Genomic DNA, 23,682 nt, shown 5'->3' with positions numbered 1-23,682 from the left:
CATATGCCCTTCAACTTGGAATTCTACTTCTAAACATCTCTCCCAGAGAATTATATGCTCATCTACAAAGAGAGCTATAGAAGAATATTCATTGTAGGCTGTTTGTGGTAATAAAAACTGGAAACTAAGCAACTGTTAAAGGGGAATAATTGAATATACTCTGGAATAAAAAAAAAAAATTAGGAACCTCCAAAAAAGGACAGCAGATGTCAGTGTCAGCTTGCACTAAACAGTTTCCCTGTGTTACTTGACTACTCACACAAACTAGACCCCAAAAGTTACAGTAATTAGATATATTCAGTACTTTTTAAAGAAATCTGCATTAAAACCACGTAACTTGAAATTATGCTTTTCATGAAGCCTAACTTAAATGGCACACTGATCAAGAATGGGAGCTCTAGCATTAGGCTACAACAGAAACCACCAGCCACTTAAGGCTCTGGAGCAATGTGGCTGGTTCAAACTGAGACACACGCTAAGCATAAACACGCACCAGACTTCAGTGGATGAGTACAATATAAAAGAATGTGAAATCTCACTAATAAATTTTAGAGATTACATGCTCAAATGACAAAATTTTGCATGTGTGCGTGTGTGCTCAGTCGTTCAGTGGTTTCTGACTCTTTGTGACCCCATGGGCTGTAGCCTGCCAAGATCCTCTGTCCATGGAATTTTCCAGGCAAGAATATTGGAATGGGTTGCCATTTCCTACTCCAAAAATTTTGTATAAACCGGGTTAAACAAATATTTTGAAAATGATTATCATGTGTCCTTCTACTTTTTAATATTTTTACCTTTTGATTTTGAGGGTAGCAGCTAGAAAAGGTAGTTACATATGTGGCTTGCATTATAATTCAACTCGATTTCAATTATGCCAACTCACCTCTCTGTCTGAATTTCCTTATTTGTCAAATGAGGCTACAAAGAAAAATTCCTCTCATAGAGTTACTATAAGACTTAAATGATATATTTTATAAATAGCCTTCATCAAATACAATGATTTTTAATTGAGCAAACTTCACAACAAAAGTTAGATGTTCTTCCTGCCCCTGAAACTAGGTAATGTATTTCTAGGATGCAAAGAGTAAGTAAATAAAGGCAGATACCAGGGCAGGCAAAACGAGCTTCACGGGTGCTGGCAACGAGGGAGAGTAACGTCGAGCCTTCCTCACAGCAAACTTCTCAGTAGGGATCGATTTCCCAGCAATTCTCTGCTTCAAGCCATCCACCTGTCTGTGAAGAGCCCCAGTTCCAGTGAAAGGTCATTAGAACACATGCAATATTTATACCTATCCCTGTTATGCTGCGCTCCCCAGAGCAGTGGATCAGCACCACCAGGAACCCTGTTCAAAATGCAAATTTAGGCTCCACCCCAGAAATAACAGTGGTTTCCCTGGTGGCTCAGATGGTGAAGAACCTACCTGCAATGTGGGAGACCTAGGTTTGATCCCTGGGTCAGGAAGATCTCCTGGAGAAGGGAATGGCTACCCAACCAGTATTCTTGCCTAGAGAATTCCACGGACAAGAGGAATCTGGTGAGCTTCAGTCCGTGGCTTCTCTGGTAAAAGTGGCTCAAAAAGAGTCATCAACTCATGCATAATTTGAGAAAATGTTTCCCAAGTATAGGTGATTTTGAAAATAATCAGCTAAGGACATATAGCATGCTTACAATCTTCCTCTCAAAATTCTAAGAAATTCCAATTATAAAATTCACAAGCACAGAAAAATTAGAATAGAGGCTACATATTCGTAGGGCACTTTTTCATACATAATCTTGTAAATGCACCAAATGGGTCACCAAGAAGGAATTTAGGGAAATATCTCACCACACCACTGAAAGAAAGAGGAAGATGCAATGAGAGAAAAAGCATTCCATATGAAGACAAGCTTGTGTTATGTTATTTCCAGGCACAATCTTGAGATATGGGTTTTAATTGAAGTATAATTGACATATAACATTGGAAGGACTGATGCTAAAGCTGAAACTCCAATACTTTGGCCACCTCATGCGACAAGTTGACTCACTGGAAAAGACTCTGATGCTGGGAAGGATTGGTGGCGGGAGGAGAAGGGGACGACAGAGAATGAGATGGCTGGATGGCATCACCGACTCGATGGACATGAGTTTGAGTGAACTCCGGGAGTTGGTGATGGACAGGGAGGCCTGGCGTGCTGTGATTCATGGGGTCGCAAAGAGTCGGACACGACTGAGCGACTGAACTGAACTGAACATTACTTTTAGGTGTACAAATGGCTATGGTTTTAAACCAGAATGCCCATCATGAATGTTAATATCAGTGGAAGAGGCAGTGGACATATGAGGCGGGGGTTGAGGGAGGGGGTCAGAGGCGTGCAGAGGACATGAAACCTCCTGATTTAAGGATCGCAGAGACTGTAATGAAGAGAACATTTGGGGGATTCTCCTCTCAGTATCTCAAGTTAGATGCTATCACACATACAGCAGACTTCAAGCTTTTGCCTGAAAATAAGATTAGTTACATGCTTCATAGAAATTATTTTGATGCAGAGAAAATTTATTTTGGAGTGGAGGAAACTGAGATGTAAAAGATCCCAATATATCTTAACATTCCATTTCATTTGTGGTCGTGTGTGTGACACAAGGAAATGCATTTTATCAGTAGCAGGTGGCATTCCATGGCTCCCACTAATGTAGACTCTACAGTTAGTGATATACATGGTCCAATTTCTAAAAAGCATGACAAAGTTGTCATGATCGTACCTTCAAATCTGTCCTGACAAGACTGAGGGTGCAGACAAGCCATTACTTCTCATAACGTGGCCACAGAATATAGTATCCCATTAAAAGTGTTTGTCATCAATTATGTTTAAAGAATGCAGTGGGGCTTCTCTGTTCCCCTACCTGCCTCATCTCCCGAGGTCACGTCCTCCTTTCTACCACAGCCACCCTCTCCTACAGTTGTATCTTAGACCATTTCATCATCTGTAACTTTTCTACATCAGAGCACAAACTCAAGCACACCAACCATCCTCCTCATTATAACCTTGGCTGTTCTAATGAGACTTCCGGTCCTCTTGCCTTTCAACTCTCTCCAGACTTAGCAGTCTCCTTTCTCCCCGACGACCCTCCATACTCCTGCTTAGCCTGCCCTGCAGGCAATCTTTACTGCTGCAGGCTCTAGATTATTTCCTAGACTCCCTTGCCAGTGCCCAGTTGTTGCACTCATCTTCCTGCAATGAGAACAGGTTGGTATCACTGTACATTCAACACCAAACTCCAGTGAGCCCTCGCACAGCCTGCCATTCCCCGTCCTGTGCTTCTCTCTGTCCCAATCGCTGAACAATGATTTCAAACATTCTCCATCCTCCGCAGACCTCCAGCCCACTCCTTTCTCCTTCGCTCTCAACACACAGCCCTGCCTCCACACACGAGCTGGCATGCCTCGGAGCCTGCTCTGGACTTCTTCCTGCGTAATACAACAGAGGACCTGATCCTCCCTCTAAATAAAGCCGGTCCTGCCATCAGTGCTTTGGAGTCTATCTCCTCCTGACTTTTCAAGAGCCTTACAAAGGTCAGTTATCCCATTTCTCACTTGTATGTACAACTGTCTTTCCGAACTGGGTCCTCCCCAGTGGTTTTTGAGAATGCTCAGATCTCTCCAATTAATATATTCTTTGATATTATATCTCCTCCAACTTCCTCTATCGCTTAATGTATTTATGCTTAACTACTGTGAAGAAAGCTGATCGCCGAAGAATCGATGCTTTTGAACTGTGGTGTTGGAGAAGACTCTTGAGAGTCCCTTATACTGCAAGGAGATCCAACCAGTCCATTCTAAAGGAGATCAATCCTGGATGTTCATTGGAGGGACTGATGCTAAAGCTGAAACTGCAATACTTTGGCCACCTCATGCGACGAGTTGACTCACTGGAAAAGACTCTGATGCTGGGAAAGGTTGGGGGCGGGAGGAGAAGGGGACAATGGAGAATGAGATGGCTGGATGGCATCACCGACTCTGTGGACATGAGTTTGAGTGTACTCCGGGAGTTGGTGATGGACAGGGAGGCCTGGCGTGCTGTGATTCATGGGGTCGCGGAGAGTCGGACACGACTGAGCGACTGAACTGACTGACTGACTGACTATTCTGTTCATTTCTTTGTATCTCATTCACTCTTTAGCCAACCCCAGTCTGGTTTCCACCTCCATTCTATTACCTTATCATTTCCTGCATGGGATACTAATGATCTCTGTGTCACTAAAAGACATCTTGTCTTATTTTTTAAGCCTACAGGACATAGTATTCCCAGGCAGCCTCCCATCCAAGTACGAACCAACCCCGACTCTGCTTAGCTTCCAGGATTAGACAAGATTGGATATGTTCAGGGTGGAATGGCCATAGACTTCGTCTTTTTTTTTTTTAATTCTGTATTCTGTGAGACATATTTTGAGTAATCCTGGATATTCGTTTTACTTTGGCCTATACACAAAATGTAGCATTATGTCCTGCCAATATCAGCTTTGCTTTAGTTCGTTTAATGTGCAGTGCTCCTTCCTATAACAGGAATGCTGTTCCCTTGGTCTGAAACTGTATCAACACAACTCTCCACCTGCCTCTGAAGCTCCTTCAGACCTCATCTCAACTATTATTCCCCCTATGCTCTTATCTATACCTCTCCTCTCAATGGGGAACAGAGGTACAGGGTAGTGTTGGTGATACAAGTATTATGGGTTTTGCCTTGTTACTAGCAGTTCCAATCACTGGGAGAGGAAAGAACGTAGGTTTACTAGGGAGTTTTGAATGTTTCGACATACCTAAGTGAAGGTGGTAAATGGGAGCTGGGTATATAGGTCTGGAACTCATCATGAGCTTACCTGAATAAAGTTACCACATCCTCTTTAGTTGCTACCACATCCTCTTCTGGAAGCATACTCAAAATTGCAGCTTTTAAGAACACATATGTTGCCTTGAGAAAAAGAAAAGCAGCAGTTAGAGAGCACCCTAGGTACATGATAGTTCTACCCTGTAAATCAAGCATGACCCACAGGACTTCCCTGGTGGTCCAGGGGTTAAGAATTCACCTGCCAATGCAGGGGACATGGGTTTGATCCCTGGTCGTCCGGGGAGATCCCACATGCTGTGGGACAACTAAGGCTGTGCACCACAACCAACTACTGAAGCCCCCAAGCCCTAGAGCCTCTGCTCCGCAACAAGAGAGGCCACTGCAATGAGATGCCCATACACTGCAACTAGATTGGCCCCGCTCACCACAATTAGAGAAAGCACACATGCAGCAGTGAAGACGCAGTGCAGCCAAGAACAAATAAATAAATATCAATTTTTAAAAAAGAATAAACTACAGATCTTCCAGATATAGTATCTGAGGTATCAAAGACAAAAAAGGGAAATGAAGCCTCTTGCTACTTATTCCAAATAAGATCAACACTTTCTACCAAATTTTAGCCATTCTGCTATCATACAACTTTAATGTTCATGGATGAGGAAGTGGACAAAATGAAAAAGAGATCATTATCTCATTCCTCCCAATTTCTCACAGATGGAGCAGAAGGTTTTTAGAACTTTTTAAAATTGATTTATAATACTATCTGAGTTTCAAGTACAATATAGTGATTCAATATTTTTATAGATTATACTCCATTTAAAGTTATTATAAAATATTGGCTATATTCCCTGTTTATGCAACCTTGCTATTTATATCTATTACTGTGTACTTCAATCTCCTTTGCCTATCTTGCCACACTTGTTAGAGCGGCTATCATCAGAAAGACAACAAATAATAAATGTTGGCAAGGATGTAGAGAAAAAGGAACCTAGTATATTGTTGGTGGGAATGTAAATTGGTATAGCCATTATGGAAAACAGTATGAAGATTCTTCAGAAAATTAAAATAGAACTACCAAATGATCCAGCAATTCCATAAAAAGATATACACATCTCAATGCTCATCAGTTCAGTTCAGTTCAGTCGCTCAGTCGTGTCTGACTCTTTGCGACCCCATGAATCACAGCACGCCAGGCCTCCCTGTCCATCACCAACTCCCGGAGTACACTCAAACTCATGTCCATCGAGCTGGTGATGCCATCCAGCCATCTCATTCTCTGTCGCATTATTTACAAAAGCTAACATACAAAAGCAACCTAAGAATCCATCAACAGATGAATGGATAAAGAATTAATTTTTATTATTATGAAAAGCTTCGTTATCAGGACATCAAAAAGTCTACAAAAAATTATCAAAACTTGATATTTAATCATTTTTACATATAACTGAAATTCATCTTCAGAAATAAAGCCTCTGTTGAAAAGGGCTGCTTAGATGGCTTTTAAAGCATACAGTGCTGAGCACAGTAGTTATAAACAGCAGGTACTTAATGCGTACTTCCTCCTTTGATGGATCTCTATGTTGAGAAAACAATGTTGCTATCATACTATTGAACAAACAATCCTAAATGAAAATCATTCTGTACACTTATTAGCAAACAGATGACACTGATGAAAGTTCTACACTTTACCTTGGACCATTTACTCTCTTTGCAAAGCAGATCTGAATAGTAATATGCCTCCTTCCAGTTTTGTTGGAATACAAAAATCCACATCAGCTCCCAGTAACAGAGATGGTGAAACTGTTTCCATTCTTCTTGAACTGAAATGCATTTTCGAAATATCTCTTGTGCCTATAAGTCAATTGCATAAAGCTGATCATCCAGATATTAGACAAGGAGATAATAACCTAATGGAAAAATACATAAAACACTTTGTACAAAAAGAACAAAATCATGACTCATTAAACCACTCAATATGACACACTCCTTTCCTTACATGCCAACAATGCAGTTAAATTCTCTTTATTTAGCTTTGTGAGAGGGTCATGGAACTTTATAGAGTGGGAGTAGCAAAGTTCTTTCCTTAAGTAGGACATAAAATACAGAAGTCCTTTAAGAAAAGACTGGCAATAAATTTAGAACTTCCAGAGGGTAAGATATACCTTAAACCAAGTTTAAGGCAATGGACAGACTGGGAGAAGATACTGCTATATACATAACTAGCAAAGAATTAGCACGTATCATACAACAATTTTACTAAAAGAGACAAATCAGTGGGAAAATTGTTAAAGATATAAACAGGAAATCAGAGAAAAAGATATATGAGTGACAAATATACATATGAAGGCTTTTTATTGGAAAATATAAATTAAAAATTAGATTATCATTTTTCAGCCATCATACTGGAAAAATAAAAGATAAATAATGACCAGAGTTGGCAAAGAGCATTGGAAACAAGTATTCTCATATCTTTGGGCTTCCCAGGTGGCCCAATGGTAAAGAATCTGCCTGACAAGCAGGAGATGCAGGTTCAATCCCTGGGTCAGGAAGATTCCCCTGGAGAAAGAAATGGTAACCCATTCCAGTGCTCTTGTCTGGGAAATCCCACAGACAGAGGAGCCTGGTGGGCTACAGACATATCCTTATAAGTGTTTATGGACGAGCTTTAAGTAAGGAGGGCAATCTGTCTGAATTTATTAAAATGCAAACATCTTTGACCTAGAAATCCTGTCACACTCTGTCTTATATAAATATACCTTTGCACTGAGATGTACACATAATAATGTTTACAAAGGCATTGTGTATAATAGCCAAATGTCTGTCAATAGTGGACCACTCTTAATAAGTACAGTTTATCCATCTCAACGGAATGAAACCCAGCCATCAAAAAGAATGAGGAAGATTTATACATACTGACCTGGAAAGAAATCCAAGATGTATTGTAAGCAGAAAAAAATCAAATCAAGGAAAAATAAATATGTTTGTCCCCATTATGTAGAAGAAAATTGTGAGTATATTTATATGAAAGGCTCTTCACTCTTTTTCTTCAAGGGATTTAGTGAATAATTTCCTTTGATGGGGAGCATACATGTAGTACAATTAAGTCACCTTTATGGAAGGTCTAGATTCCAAAGTCAATGTGTAATACCAAGATGGACAGTAGTCAAAGTTTTCTGAAAGTCCCTTAAATTGCCCACCTGTATTTCTACATCCAACCCTGAATTGCCTCAAATACTTCATACATAAATGTAGAGTATATTCTACTATACATAGTACATACACATTATATTCTATAATCTACTATACATAGTAGAATGCACCCACAAAATTAAAATTTGGCCTTTTCATTACATATTTTCCCCCTATTTTTGTCTAGCACATACAGCTGGATTTGTTCATGTGGAATGAGTTTGCTACACAACTCAATTCCACTAAACAGACAGGCCCCCAAAATGACCCCCTCAAATAAGTTACCTCTTCCACATTCCCTTTTAGCAGCTCTATCCGGCCATGATAGAACAACACAAGGGAGCCCTGCAGAGGAAGGGAGAAACAGACTGTTCAATACTCAACCCTGGTAGAATGATTATGGCTGAAAACAGACACTTGAAATTCTAAGCATACATTTGGAAACTGCTGGAGGTAGGGTTCCAGGAGACTCTCTGCTTCCACAACATTCACTTCTCCCGTACCTAGAAATTTAACAGGAAAAGCCTCAGTCTTCATGAAATATAGTCGACATTTACAACTATTTCTCCAAGTTTCATTAAAATATATAGCAAAGACCTGTTCATGGAAAACATGAAAACTATTCACTTAAAGACAAGTCTCATCTATTACTTTAGTTTAAGAAAGCCTTAGGGCAAATTCGTAAGAGCAGATGTGGTTGCCTTCAATTCCTAACTGAAATTTCTGACTTGAATACCAATACGAACTATTTTTAACAAAAAATTTAACTTTCTGCTAAAAAAGAAATGTAATGTGCTAAAAATAGATCACCTTAAGCAAGTCTTATAGAATTTTTTTAGCCGAGAACAGATTAAAAAAAAAAATTCAATGAAAGAAACCCTCCACCCCTTCTGCTAAATGTCACTATGACAGTCACTATTTTCCATCTTTCTGGAAAAAAAAAAAGTAAATATAGACTCCTATCTCTTACTGATTTTCCTAAATTTTTCTTACTCAGATGAAAGATAATCAACTTTCAATGATGTAAAATGTAATCCAGTCCTTACCAAGTATCAGGGAGATGTAAGTATGAAAAGCTAGTATAGTTAAGCAGCATAGTGGAGACCTCATGCTTCTTCCTAAGGCGCCTTCCCGTAACTGCAGGATGCCCAACTCCTGTGGGAATTAGATGCATTTTAGAATGAAAAGAGTATCATATTCAGAGACTTTAAAATGCTAGCTCATATAACCCCACCCTCCATGAAGGTGGGGTTTATTTTTCAAGAGCTTAGAACAGCAGTAACAACTAGATAGCATCACCAACTTAATGGACATGAACTTGAGCAAACTCTGGGAGATTGTGGAGGACAGAGGAGCCTGGTGTGCTTCAGTCCATGGGGTTGCAAAGAGTCAGATATGACTTAGCAACTGAACAACAATGAACAACCACAACTAGAAACAAATTTTACATTTCAAATTGGCATAAGACAATCTCACATATTCTTACATCATGTGATCTTAGGGGGAAAAAAAGGTAGGGTTCATTTCATAGAAAATGCTGTTATTTCTCTTAAATAAATATTAATTTATTTAAGCATGAGGATCTAAGTATAAAATGCTATGGTGGGTATGAATATTTACGGTTCTACTTCTTCAAGGATCTTTGCATCAAACAGGTCGGAAAGCATTTGAACACATTTATTGGACCATGGTAAGGGCCGTAGAAAGTTAAGTAAGTGATTCTGAAAGTTAGGAACTTTTGAGCCTTGTTGGGAGAGAATAAGGGAAAGCTGTGTGGAATAGGTGACACTGATCTCAAACCTAATGGATTAAGAGACCGGATTTGGGAGGATGCCAGTTGGGAAGGATATCTAAAACAGACACCAACAAAAGCACGGAAACAGAAAAGCACAAGGTCTGTCTGGAAAACAACCAACTGCCCAGTTTAACAGAAACACTGGGGAAGCAAACAGGACAGGTAGTAAGGCTAGAAACTTGGGCCCGAATCAAATGATAGAGCCCTTGAATTCATGCTATACTTTGGACTTTATTCAAGGGGCAATTTGGAGCCATTAAGGAAATAAAGTGGAAGATGAATGGTCAAGGGGAAGGGTAACCATGAAACACAGAGTCTTACTTGATAGACCATAAATACACTATAGCTTATGAAGACCATAAATAGATGATAAATATAGTTTATGAAGAATCTGGACAGTGGGATAAAAGTAGATGGGGGATTTACAGTATCTTGTATTTGTTCTCAAACAATTCTGGAAACCTGCTCTCTTGATTTAAAAGGGCCAATTTCTGCAATAAGACAACTCTGGTAATAGCATGTTGAACATTATGATTGATAACTATTATATGCTGCACAAACAACCACACACAAATACAACAAACAAAACTCATGGAATATACACCACCATATGTAAAATAGACGGCTAGTGGGAATTTGCTGTATGACTCAGGGAACTCAAATCAGGGCTCTGTGACTACCTTGGGGTGGGATGGGGAGGGAGGTGGGAGGGAGGTTTCAGAGGGAGGGGACATATGTATACTTATGTATACCATACATACATATGTATACCATTCATAGAATGGTAGAAACCATTCAGGGTATGGTAGAAACCAACACAACATTGTAAAGAAATTATCCTCCAGTTAAAAATAGATACATTTTTTTTTAAAAAAGAAACTGATGGAAAACAAACTTCCTTGTTTAGTTTTATAGTGAAACTTGTAAAAACACAAGAAAACCCAAAATACTGCAACCATGCTTGACATACACAAACCATAAAATGGTAGACATGGAAATCTAGCCTAATTTCTTGGTTTAGCAGAGGTTTCAAAAATTTTAAGGAAGCATATTTTAATCTCACATGAGTACTAAAGATCCAGCAAGCCTCAACATTAGTCAAACATGAATTTTTAATCCCAGAATTTAGATAACACTAAGATAAAAAATTTTAACTTTTAATAGAAAAACCATCCCCTAACTCCACCAAAATATGATTAAGACCCAAAGTCAGTTTATTATTCTGCAAAGAAACTGCCAATAATTTTCATGCTAATTATGAGGACATGTTATATTTCCCTCATACTCAATAAATATTTTTTATCTTTGTCAAAATTAAGAAAAAATTAATTCTGTACCCTATTTCCAGAAAATCCTATAAATTCTAGTAGTCTGATAATCCGTGCTGGTAATAGGGACAGCATCTGTAAGAAAAAAAAATACAAGGGTACTGTGCGTTAGTACACCTAACTATAGGTAAATGCTAAACTCTAAAAACTTAAAATGTTAATGATTCAGTAACATGAAAAATCAGAACCAAGTTTTAACTACTAAACATGTCTCAATCACCACACACTGCACCTCCCATAATCATTACTCGTGACAATTTCATTTAGTTAACCTAAAAAATTAAAAACAGACCAAAGAATCCGGCCTTCTCAGGATGCTCTAAAGAATACTTCTTCCTTTGATGTGGAGTGATAAAAGTGTTGAGAAGGTAACCCCTGGTGCCCACCTCCAAACAAGATTTATTTTAGCAACCTTTACCAGGAAGCAAAAGTTGTTGTATTCTTCATGATATGCAGGCAAAACCCAGACGTGGACAGCTATAGCACTACAGCCGCTCTCTAGGACATCTGAGTAGGATGAAGGGAAGTTCTCTCAGGGCAAAACTTCAAGCAGAGACCTGGTTGTTCACTTTGCTTGGAGAAGAAATGCCCATACATGCAATTATATACTGATTCATAAGCCAATGGTTTGATTGAATGGTCAGGGATTTAGAAAGAACATGATAGGAGGCAATTCCCTGGTGGTCCAGTGGTTAGGACTCCACGCTTTCACTGCCAAGGGCCCAAGTTCAATCCCTGGTCAGGGAATTAAGATTCCACAAGCTGTGTGGTGCAGCCAAAATAGAGACAGAGAGAGAGAACAAAGAACATGATGGGAAAATTGATGCCAGGCAGCTCTAGGTAAGAAGTATATGGATATATCTCTTTGAACGGAAAAAAAAAAAAAAATGAAGATATTTGTGGCCCACGTGAATGTTCACCAAAGGCTGTCCTCAGCAGAGGAAGATTTTAATAATCAAATGGGTAGGGTTATCCATTCTGTGGACAGCCAACAGCTGTCTCCTCAGCCACCTCTGTCATTAACCAATGGGCTCATAAACAAAGTGACACTGGTTATATATACCGATTCCTTAATAAAACATCAAAATCTCTAAATAATATTGCAATTGGACGGATACTTATTCAAACTCTTCATCTATCCCAGAGTATTATTACTATCCTTCAAGCTCTATTATTCCCTAACCTAGTTTCAATTCCAGAAGAACCACCATTGCTATAGCAACAGTATTTCTGATGTGCGAATGGAACCGAATTTCAAGCTCCTTCTTACAAAAAAAAAAAAGTTACTAGTCCGTTCAGAGGGCTGTATGCTGCCCTTATTATACAATCCAAAACTATTCTGAGCATGTGCAGAACTTTATAGCATATTCTGACCAGAGCCTCCACTGGGTCACAACAGAATACAGTGGATCCCACTCTAGCCACTTGTCAAACAAACCCAGGCAGAGGTTTAGGGTGAGGTTCAAATGCAATAGCAGAGGCACTGAAAATCTAAGGTTCTTTTATAAAAGATTCTGGTTACCTTCTGATTACGTACCAAATTAAAGGCACCTATTCCAAGCTTGACACCCCCTTCAAACTCGTAGAAGAATTGCTGCTCAACTTTGTTCTTCTGAATTACATGCAGGATTGAAAGACATTCTCTGGATTAAAGAAAACAGTCATACCATAAGTTTACTATGACACTGAAAATTAATAAGTCAAATTTTGCATTTAAGTACCATAAGATAGATGTCATTAGCCAAAACACTGGAGAATTTTTAAGTGGATGATGCTATGCTGAGTTTACTCTTAATGCTACCAGGTAATCATCATTAAAGAAAAATGACACACTCATTTCTACATTGTTTATCAGGATCAATCTTTCTGCACTTAAGGCAAAAGAGGGTTCAAATACCAGCAGGCATGACTCAGGAGCCATAGAACCTCAGGACTGTGAGCTCCCAGTTTCTCAGCAATGTGTTAGAGGAGATTTTCTAAGAATGCTCAGCCTCTTAGCTGCTCTGTACCCTTCAGCAACCTACATTCCACTGAGTAACTGAGGTGCTACTGACAAAAAGAGTTGAATTTCAGTGTGATCACTATGGCCTCAAATAGATCAAATAAATAACTTGGAACTAGGAAAGACTGAAAGAGGAAAATAAAGTCCATCACAACTCCCTGAAACTTTCTTCTTAATTTTCTCTCCTCACCCAAGCCAAACTTTCTGATTTTTCACTTTAATGACTTTCTATTCATTTCTCCCTTTACCTTCATAGCTTGAATGCACAGAGTATTTCATCTGTATTTATCAGAGAAATGCAGATGAAAATAATGATGTAAAAATTGGCAACAACCAGAAATTGTTTATCAAATTGACTGATACATTTGAAATAGCCGGATATTACATATCACCTGATGTGATGCAATTATAAAGAAGGCAACTTCATTTATGATATATTTTAGCCAAATGCATCTAACTTGAATCTAGTAAGCCTATATATCTAATTTCCAGTTTACAGGAAATATAAGGAGCTAGAGAAATGCTATCGACTGAATTATATTTCCTTCAAATCCATATGCTGAAGTTCTAACTGTGCCCCCCTCCCAAAGTGTGACTATATTTGGAAATAAGAGATTTTAGGAGGTAATTAAGATTAAATGAGGTCACTGTAAGTGGAATCTCTCTCTCTGCCCTGTGAGGACACAGTGAGAAGGTGGCTGTCTGCAAGCCAAGAAGAGAGCTCTCACCAGAACCTGATAGGCTGATGCCCAGATCTTGGACTTCCAACCTTCAGAACTGTGAAGAAATAAGTTTCTGTTGCTTAAGTCACTCAGTGTATGATATTCTATTATGGCAGCCTGAACTGACTAAGAGAGAACAAGCTAAACTAAAACTCCAGGAAGCCACCAAACAAAGCTGTGTGTATACAACTACAGGACAACTGGGTTGGGCTTTTCCACAACTGACATGAATATAGAAACTCTTGTATAATAAGATATATATAATGACATCTTGGAATGTGAAGTCAAGTGGGCCTTAGAGAGCATCACTACAAACAAAGCTAGTGGAGGTGATGGAATTCCAATTGAGCTATTTCAAATCCTGAAAGATGACGCCGTGAAAGTGCTGCACTCAATATGCCAGCAAATTTGGAAAACTCAGCAGTGGCCACAGGACTGGAAAAGGTCAGTCTTCATTCCAATCCCAAAGAAAGGCAATGCCAAAGAATGCTCAAACTACTGCACAATTGCACTCATCTCCCACGCTAGTAAAGCCATGCTCAAAATTCTCCAAGCCAGGCTTCAGCAATATGTGAACCGTGAACTTCCAGATGTTCAAGCAGGTTTTAGAAAAGGCAGAGGCACCAGAGATCAAATTGCCAACATCTGCTGGATCATGGAGAAAGCAAGAGAGTTCCAGAAAAACATCTATTTCTGCTTCACTGACTATGCCAAAGCCTTTGACTGTGTGGATCACAATAAACTGTGGAACATTCTGAAAGAGATGGGAATGCCAGACCACCTGACCTGCCTCTTGAGAAACCTGTATGCAGGTCAGGAAGCAACAGTTAGAACTGGACATGGAACAACAGACTGGTTCCAAATAGGAAAAGGAGTACCTCAAGGTTGTATATTGTCACCCTCCTTATTCAACTTATATACAGAGTACATCATGAGGAACGCTGGGCTGGAAGAAGCACAAGCTGGAATCAAGATTGCCAGGAGAAATATCAATAACCTCAGATATGCAGATGACACCACCCTTATGGCAGGAAGTGAAGAGGAACTCGAAGGCCTCTTGATGAAAGTGAAAGAGGAGAGTGAAAAGGTTGGCTTGAAGCTCAACATTCAGAAAACAAAGATCATGGCATCTGGTCCCATCATTTCATGGGAAATAGATGGGGAAACAGTGGAAACAGTGTCAGACTTTATTTTTTGGGGCTCCAAAATCACTGCAGATGCTGATTGCAGCCATGAAATTAAAAGCCGCTTACTCCTTGGAAGGAAAGTTATGACCAACCTAGATAGCATATTAAAAAGCAGAGACATTACTTTGCCAACCAAGGTCCGTCTAGTCAAGGCTATGGTTTTTCCCGTGGTCATGTATGGATGTGAGAGTTGGACTGTGAAGAAAGCTGATTGTTGAAGAATTGATGCTTTTGAACTGTGGTGTTGGAGAAGACTCTTGAGAGTCCCTTGGACTGCAAGGAGATCCAACCAGTCCATTCTAAAGGAGATCAATCCTGTGTGTTCATTGGAAGGACTGATGCTAAAGCTGAAACTCCAATACTTTGGCCACCTCATGCAAAGTGTTGACTCACTGGAAAAGACTCTGATGCTAGGAGGGATTGGGGGTGGGAGGAGACAGGGATGACAGAGAATGAGATGGCTGGATGGCATCACCGACTCTGTGGACATGAGTTTGAGTGAACTCCGGGAGTTGGTGATGGACAGGGAGGCCTGGCGTGCTGTGATTCATGGGGTTGCAAAGAGTCGGACACGACTGAGCGACTGAACTGAACTGAACTGAATGAACATAAATACTGAATGCACAAGACAGTCTTGGGTTGGACCAAGGTGCTGAGATTCCAGAAGTAAAAGAGATTTGGAACCAATTGGCAAAATTTGAAGATGGATTGAATATGAAATGAAGATTTGTTGACATGAAAAAGAAAAGATCATTAACTGCAAAAGCAAGTTATAAAACTGTACACAAGAGTGATCTCATTTTGGTTTTAAATGTATATATCTTTAGACTCATGTAGAAAATATTCTGAAAAAGTATATATTAAGGTATTAATAATCATAATTACTAGATGTTAAGTTCAGTTCAGTCGCTCAGTCGTGTCCGACTCTCCGCGACCCCATGAATCACAGCACACCAGGCCTCCCTGTCCATCACCAACTCCCGGAGTACACTCAAACCCACGTCTACAGAGTCGGTGATGCCATCCAGCCATCTCATTCTCGGTTGTCCCCTTCTCCTCCCGCCCCCAACCTTTCCCAGCATCAGAGTCTTTTCCAGTGAGTCAACTCGTCACATGAGGTGGCCAAAGTATTGCAGTTTCAGCTTTAGCATCAGTCCCTCCAATGAACATCCAGGATTGATCTCCTTTAGAATGGACTGGTTGGATCTCCTTGCAGTATAAGGGACTCTCAAGAGTCTTCTCCAACATCACAGTTCAAAAGCATCGATTCTTTGGCGATCAGCTTTCTTCACAGTCCAACTCTCACATCCATACATGACCACGGGAAAAACCATAGCCTTGACTGGACGGACCTTGGTTGGCAAAGTAATGTCTCTGCTTTTTAATATACTATCAAGGTTGGTCATAACTTTCCTTTCAAGGAGCAAGCGTCTTTTAATTTCCTGGCTGCAATCAGCATCTGCAGTGATTTTGGAGCCCCAAAAAATAAAGTCTGACACTGTTTCCACTGTTTTTCCATCTATTTCCCATGAAGTGATGGGACCAGATGCCATGATCTTTGTTTTCTGAATGTTGAGCTTCAAGCCAACTTTTTCACTCTCCTCTTTCACTTTCATCAAGAGGCTTTTGAGTTCCTCTTCACTTTCTGCCATAAGGGTATGATTATACAGTGGAAGTGAGAAATAGATTTAAGGGACTAGATCTGATTGATAGAGTGCCTGATGAACTCTGGACGGAGGTTCGTGACATTGTACAGGATACAGGGACCAAGACCATCCCCATGGAAAAGAAATGCAAAAGAGCGAAATGGCTGTCTGAGGAGGCCTTACAAATAGCTGTGAAAAGAAGAGAGGCGAAAAGCAAAGGAGAAAGGGAAAGATATAAGCATCTGAATGCAGAGTTCCAAAGAATAGCAAGGAGAGATAAGAAAGACTTCCTCAGTGATCAATGCAAAGAAATAGAGAAAAACAACAGAATAGGAAAAACAAGAGACCTCTTCAAGAAAATTAGAGATTCCAAGGGAACATTTCATGCAAAGATGGGCTCAATAAAGGACAGAAATGGTATGGACCTAACAGAAGCAGAAGATATTAAGAAGAGGTGGCAGGAATACACAGAAGATGTTAAGTACATGAGGTATATGTTTGTGTATTTTAATATTTGCTCATCCACATTTTCCTATTTTCTAAAATATATATCTTACACAATGGAGTATTATTCAGCCATTAAAAAGAATACATTTGAATCAGTTCTAATGAGGTGGATGAAACTGGAGCCTATTATACAGAGTGAAGTAAGCCAGAAAGAAAAACACCAATACAGTATACTAACGCATATATATGGAATTTAGAAAGATGCAAATGATAACCCTGTATATGAGACAGCAAAAGAGACACAGATGTATAGAACAGTCTTTGGGACTCTGTGGGAGAGGGTGAGGGTGGGATGATTTGGGAGAATGGCATTGAAACACATATGTTGTCATATGTGAAACGAATCACTAGTTCAGGGTCGATGCATGTTATAGGATGCTCGGGGCTGGCGTGCGGGGATGACCCAGAGGGAGGATAAAGGGAGGAGGGAGGTGGGAGGGGGGTTCAGGAGGGGGAACTTATGTAAACCCGGGGCGAATTCATGTCAATATATGGCAAAACCAACCAATATAATATTATAAAATAATTTGCCTCCAATAAAAAATAAATTAATTACTTAAAAAACAAAATAATAAAAAATAAATAAATAAAATAAAATGATCTTCAGTTCAAAAAAAAATAATAAAATATATCTTTTGTGATAAAAAGCATTTTTTAATTTTTTAAATGGAAAACCAGGGCTGGCGAAAGTAAGAACAAATACACTCATTCATTTATGATAAAACGGTACTTACAGTAAAGAGGTTGGCAAATATTGGAATATAGCCACATCTATTCTTTAATAATGTGATTTTTTTTTTATTCAATTTTTTTTGGTGACACGACATGCAGGATCCTAGTTCCCCGACCAGGGATCAAACCTGCGCCCCTTGCAATAAAAGAACAGAGTCTTAATCACTGGACCACCAGGGAAGTCCTCACACCTATTTACTTATAGTCTATGGCTGATTATACCCTGAAGTCAGCTACAGAATTGAGTAGATGGGACAGAGATCTTATGGCCCACAAGCCTAAACACCTACTGTCTGGCATTTTAAGAAAAAGTCTGCCAACCCAACTATTCTTCAGAGTAATTTTGCAATATATATCAGAAATCTTATACACAGTGGTATCTTTGAATCAATAAATCTAATTTTATTCTAAGAAAATAGCATGGATACACAAAACTTGACCTATAAGGTAAGACACTGTATTGTCACCGACAATGAATACTTATAAACAAATTAAAGCAGGCAACAACAGGAAATTAGTTAAGAAGACAGTTGAATGCAGGCATACATTTATACATACACAAGTGGCACATCCACACAGCGGAACACTATTGAGCCATTAAAAGCCATGATGAATTAAAAACATTTAATAACCTAAAATTTTCTGACATTAAGTGAAAAAGGAAATTTCAAAATGACAAAAGGCATATAATTTCATTATATAAAAAGATAATTATATATGCTTGTATACTTGCATAAAAAACTCAAATGTCAAAATATTAACAGAATGGCAGGATACAAATATGATACTCTGAGTTCTTTTATATGGAAATGATCTATTTGCTGAAAATATATGATTATTACAAAAATGTTCAGATAATATGGAGACAGCCTAAATATCCCTACACAACAATCTCACAGAGAGGTGGTCACTGTTAACAGTCTGGTACATAATTTTCTAGTTGTTTTTATGGTTTACTAAGAATGGAATCTTTAAAACACACAATGAGGACTTCCTTGGTGGTCCAGTGGTTAAGACTCTGTACTTCCACTGCAGGGGACATGCCTGATCAAAGAACTAAGATCCCACGTGCCATAGTCAAAAAATTTTTAAAAAGAATAAAAAATTACATGATTTTAAGTCTCATCAACTTATACAAACCAAAGCTTGCTCTAAGATCAAGTTTTATACGCATTTTTTATCCTTAAAGACTAAAACTTCTGTTTTAACTTATAGTTTAATTTTTTAAAGAATATACTGATCAGTTTCAGTCAGTAAAATATATTTTTAATTAAAAAATCACAAATGGGATCACATACTACATACTATTTAATGGGTTATATTGACAATTTTCCATGAAAATGCATGAAAGTTATCTTATTCTATAACAAAATGTATTATTCCATTCCATGGAACGATTTAATTAACCAAATTCCTATTGTTTCAAAATTTTCCATATTATAAACAATGCTGCTAAGAGTGTTCTTACACATTCATCAAATAACTTTTCTTATATCAAGTACTAGAACTATAGTTATAGCATCCTAACTGTTCTTAGGATAACTTCTTAGAAAAAGAACTCCTGAGATCAAAAGTGATACATATTCTTGATTTTGATATATACTGCCAGAACATCCTTCATAAAAACTCTTGTCAGTTTAGACTCCCACCAACCTATGAATTTCTCATACTATCATTTGCCCTGAGTCATTCATATCATATTTCCATTTATAATTTTTATTACGGGGTGTTTTTGCCATGATGAAAATTTAAATGTTTATTTGGTCAAGTCAATCTTTTATGTCACACTTAAAAAGACTTCTGAAATTGATGTCAGGTTTTTCCAGTAGTCATGTATGAATGTCAGCTGGACCGTAAAGAAGGCTGAATGCCAAAGAATTGATGCTTTTGAACTGTGGTGCTGGAAAAGACTCTTGAGAGTCCCTTGGACCACAAGGATATCAAACCAGTCAATCCTAAAGGAAATCAACCCTGAATATTCACTGGGAGGACTGATGCTGAAGCTCCAAGACCTTGGCCACCTGATGCAAAGAACTGACCCACTGGAAAAGACCCTGATGCCGGGAAAGATTGAAGGCAGGGGGAGAAAAGGGCGACAAAGGATGAGATGGTTGAACCAACTCAATGGACATGAGTTTGAGCAAACTCCGGGAGATAGTAAAACCAGATAGACAGGGAAACCTGGGGTGCTGAAGTCCATGGGGTTGCAAAGAGTCAGACACAACTAAGCAACTGAACAAAAACATCTACTGCTTTGAAGCAATGAGAAAGACACAACATCGCTTCTACGGTATTGTTGCCATAGATGTGATCTGAACTTAATCATGAAGCAACATTAGATAAGTCCACCTTGAGAGATGGTCTTAAAATGGCCAAGTGTTCTTCAAAAATGTCAAGGCCCTGAAGACCTAGACTGAGGGGCTCTTTCAGATTAAAACAGACTAAGGAGATGTAACAATCGAATGCAACATCCAGGATCCTGGAGCGGATCCTGAACTAGAATAAGAACAATGGTGGGACAGTTAGAAAAACCTGAGTCAAGTCAATAAAGTAGTTAATAATATTGCACCAATGTTGGTTTCCCGATTTTAATAATTATACCGTGGTTCTATAAGATGCTAATAATATTTGTATATTAGAAGACTATATAAAAATTCAGAAATTATTTCCAAGTAAAATTTTTTTAAATAAAACAAAAATTTTATTAAAAAATTTTTAAAAACAAAAGTTTAAAGGCCTTGTACTTTAGGACTATAAAAAGACTTTCCTATGTTTTTGCCTGTATCCTTCTAAAGATATTTTAATACTAAATCTATATAATGTATCCTTTATATAGTCTTTTCTCCAAAATGAAGTTAATTTTCCTAAAACCATTTATTAAACCAATAAATCAAACCCGTCTTTCCCCACTGTTTTTAAAGAGAATAAGCTTTGAATTCCCAGATAAATCTGTGTGTGTGTACACAGAAGTTCATGAACACACACAGCATTTCAAAGTCTTATGTTTGATTCCACTGATACATAATTTCTGAGCCATTACAAGACTATTTTAATTCCTTCGGATTTTAAGTTTTGATGACTGAAAAAGCAAGCAACTCTTTAACATTCTTTTGTATCTTCTAAAATATATTTCAAAAGGAAAACTAAAAACAATATATCAGGTTCCCAAAGTTCACCTGTTTCCTCCAGGATTTCAAATGGGATATAATTTTATGAAATCATTTCAGGTAAAAGCATCTCTTAAAATACTAAATCTTGGTTCTACTTCTAGTAATGGTAGAGTGCCTTAAATTAAATTAACCCTCCCACAGATAACAATTATAAATTCTTAACAAAATGAAAAACACATGTTTAAAATATATTTTCAGACATTAGGAACTTAAAAAAAAAGTAGAAGCTAGAGAAGAGTTAAACTTTGAAAGAAGGGAACAACTCTTAAAGAGACTTTATGTTTCTATGACTAGTCACTTGAAAGTACTCCCCAGTACACTTAGCGTGGGGTGCCTAGAACTTAAGCAAAAAGCTATAGTCTTATTGGCTTAAAAAAAGAGTACAGAGTTCAAATCAACCAGAATGGCTGTAAGGTAATGGGGAAATTTTCAGATAGGGATGAACCACATAGGATGGAAATGCTAAAATCAGTGTTAAAATTACACTCAAATTCTTGGCTGACTCATGAACTATGTGAAACTCCAAGGAAAATCAGAAACAAGAGAAAAGAAATAATGGAATCATGATCTCAGATGTTGCCCACTAGCAGGAGTTAAGAGTATGGACTCTAGTCAAGTTAAATGCTTCCCAGAACAAAAATCAGCATTTTTCTGAGAAAGATAACAGAACCTAAAGTCTTTACAATGAATCACTATCTAGTATACAATCAAAAAATTACTGAATTGAAAACAGAAAAACATGACATACAGTCAAGAGAAAAAGCAGGCAATAGATATTGACCCCAAGACAACCCAAATGTTGAGATAACATCTAATCTGAAAAAAAAAATTTTTCAGTGACCTATTGAACATAATCAGGCTGACATGTAATTGGAGTCTCAGAAGAGTGAGAATGTAGCAGAGAAAAAATATTTTAAGAAATAACAGCTACATGGTTTCCAAAGCCACACTTAAGCACATCAGTCAAAGATATGAGTCTTCAAAGCATCCAGAAGAAATGACACATCACAGACACAGGAACAATAACAAAAATAACAGCTGACTTATGGTCAGAAACAATAGAGACCATCGTACTGGGTTGGCCAAAAAGTTAACTCAGGTTTCTCCATAAGAAACCCATACAGAAGAAACCAAATGACCTTTCTGGCCAACCCAATACAACAACTGATAGTTTTTAAGGAGTGAAAGAAGAAAAAAGGAAAATCTTGTAACTCAAAAGTACTATACAGAGAAAAAACAGTCTTCAAAAATGAAGGCAAAAGATAAAGACATTTTTAGATAAATAAAAGAGAGTTGTTGAAAGTGGATATGAACTATAAGAAATTCTAAAAGAAATGCTTCATTCTGAAATTAGACAGGAATGAATGAAGAACATCTAAAATGGTAAATATTGGATTAACAGTGGGGACTATGACATAAAACTGTTTAAAGCAAAGGTTGGACACCACATTGTGGGGTTTATAATACACATAAATGTACCACCGTAAGAATAGTATAAAAGACAAAAGGTGGTAAGTAAAACTATACTTTTGTAAGTTTCTTCTATTTTATGTGCAACAGGACAATATTAACTCTAACTTGACTATGGTAAGTTAAGAAGGCTATGATAATCATTATAGCAAACACTTAAGAAAAATTAAAAGGGCTATAGCTAAGAAAATAATAGAGGGATTCCACTGGAATATATATATATATTTAATTAAAGCAAAAGAAGGCAGAAAAATAAGGAGGGGGGGACAAATAAGTCAAAGAAAAAAAAGCAAAATGGCAGTCACAAGTGCAAACATATTAACTGTTATACTGAATAAAAAAGTAAGACCCAATTAAACATATTTACCAAAAAAATGTAATTTAAATATAAAAACAAAGATAGATTTAAAGCAAAAGAATATATGCCACGCAAACACTAATTACAAAAAAGCATGAATAGCTTTATTAATATCAGACGAAACAGATTTCAAGACAAAGAATATTATAAGGAGTTACACAGGAACATTTTATAATGATAAAGAAGGTTACTTTATTAGGAGATGAAACAATTTAAACATATATAAGTCCAATAACAAAGGTTCTAAATACAAGCCAAGAGTGACAGAACTCAAGGGGGAAATGGATGACTCCAGAATCAAAGCTGAAGAATTATAACACCATGAGTAAAAGATAGGACAACGAGATAAACACCAGTAAGGACACCAAAGGTAATTGACATTTGCATCACTGTAGAAATTCAATGGGGCAGTGTTGTTTCAGAGTCTGAACCAAAGACATACTTATATATATCTGCCATTTTTAATTTACTAATTGTTTTTAGGAGAGAGAAACTAAGATTATCTAATCAGAAATTATGTAAGTACTTTCCAGCTATTTTTCTCTTAAAACTGCATTTATTCTGTGTCCTTGAGCATTGAATACACACTCAGTAAGTCAAAATTCAAGTGCATTTTTACCAACACTAAATTTAAAAAATCTAGTCACACGTATTTAAAAACTTTAAAATACAAAGTGGTATATAATACAAGAATTATTTAAAAACCACAAGAAGGTGGTCATAAAGGTACAAACCTTGTCATAAGATATTTCATC

The 23,682-nt window shown here is 37.8% G+C and overlaps 1 protein-coding gene across 3 annotated transcripts in view; it reads right to left on the bottom strand.

The window, feature by feature from the left end:
- TTC39B (tetratricopeptide repeat domain 39B) overlaps positions 1–23,682 on the bottom strand; it is a 167,221-nt gene that overhangs the window by 26,127 nt on the left and 117,412 nt on the right. For all 3 annotated transcript variants that reach the window (XM_055428198.2, XM_055428200.2, XM_088837895.1), the window contains 8 exons: positions 12,671–12,776; positions 11,143–11,208; positions 9,057–9,165; positions 8,446–8,513; positions 8,296–8,355; positions 6,511–6,672; positions 4,853–4,944; positions 1,107–1,233 (listed from right to left, as the gene is read on the bottom strand). In XM_055428198.2, the coding sequence (XP_055284173.1) occupies positions 1,107–1,233; positions 4,853–4,944; positions 6,511–6,672; positions 8,296–8,355; positions 8,446–8,513; positions 9,057–9,165; positions 11,143–11,208; positions 12,671–12,776 (790 nt within the window). The remainder of the gene's footprint in view (positions 1–1,106; positions 1,234–4,852; positions 4,945–6,510; positions 6,673–8,295; positions 8,356–8,445; positions 8,514–9,056; positions 9,166–11,142; positions 11,209–12,670; positions 12,777–23,682) is intronic.

This window comes from Moschus berezovskii, chromosome 7 (assembly GCF_049115385.1).
Source record: "Moschus berezovskii isolate FMDL1 chromosome 7, NW_MosBer_1.0, whole genome shotgun sequence".
NCBI lineage: Eukaryota > Metazoa > Chordata > Mammalia > Artiodactyla > Moschidae > Moschus > Moschus berezovskii.
This window is presented reverse-complemented; position numbering and strand designations above follow the sequence as displayed.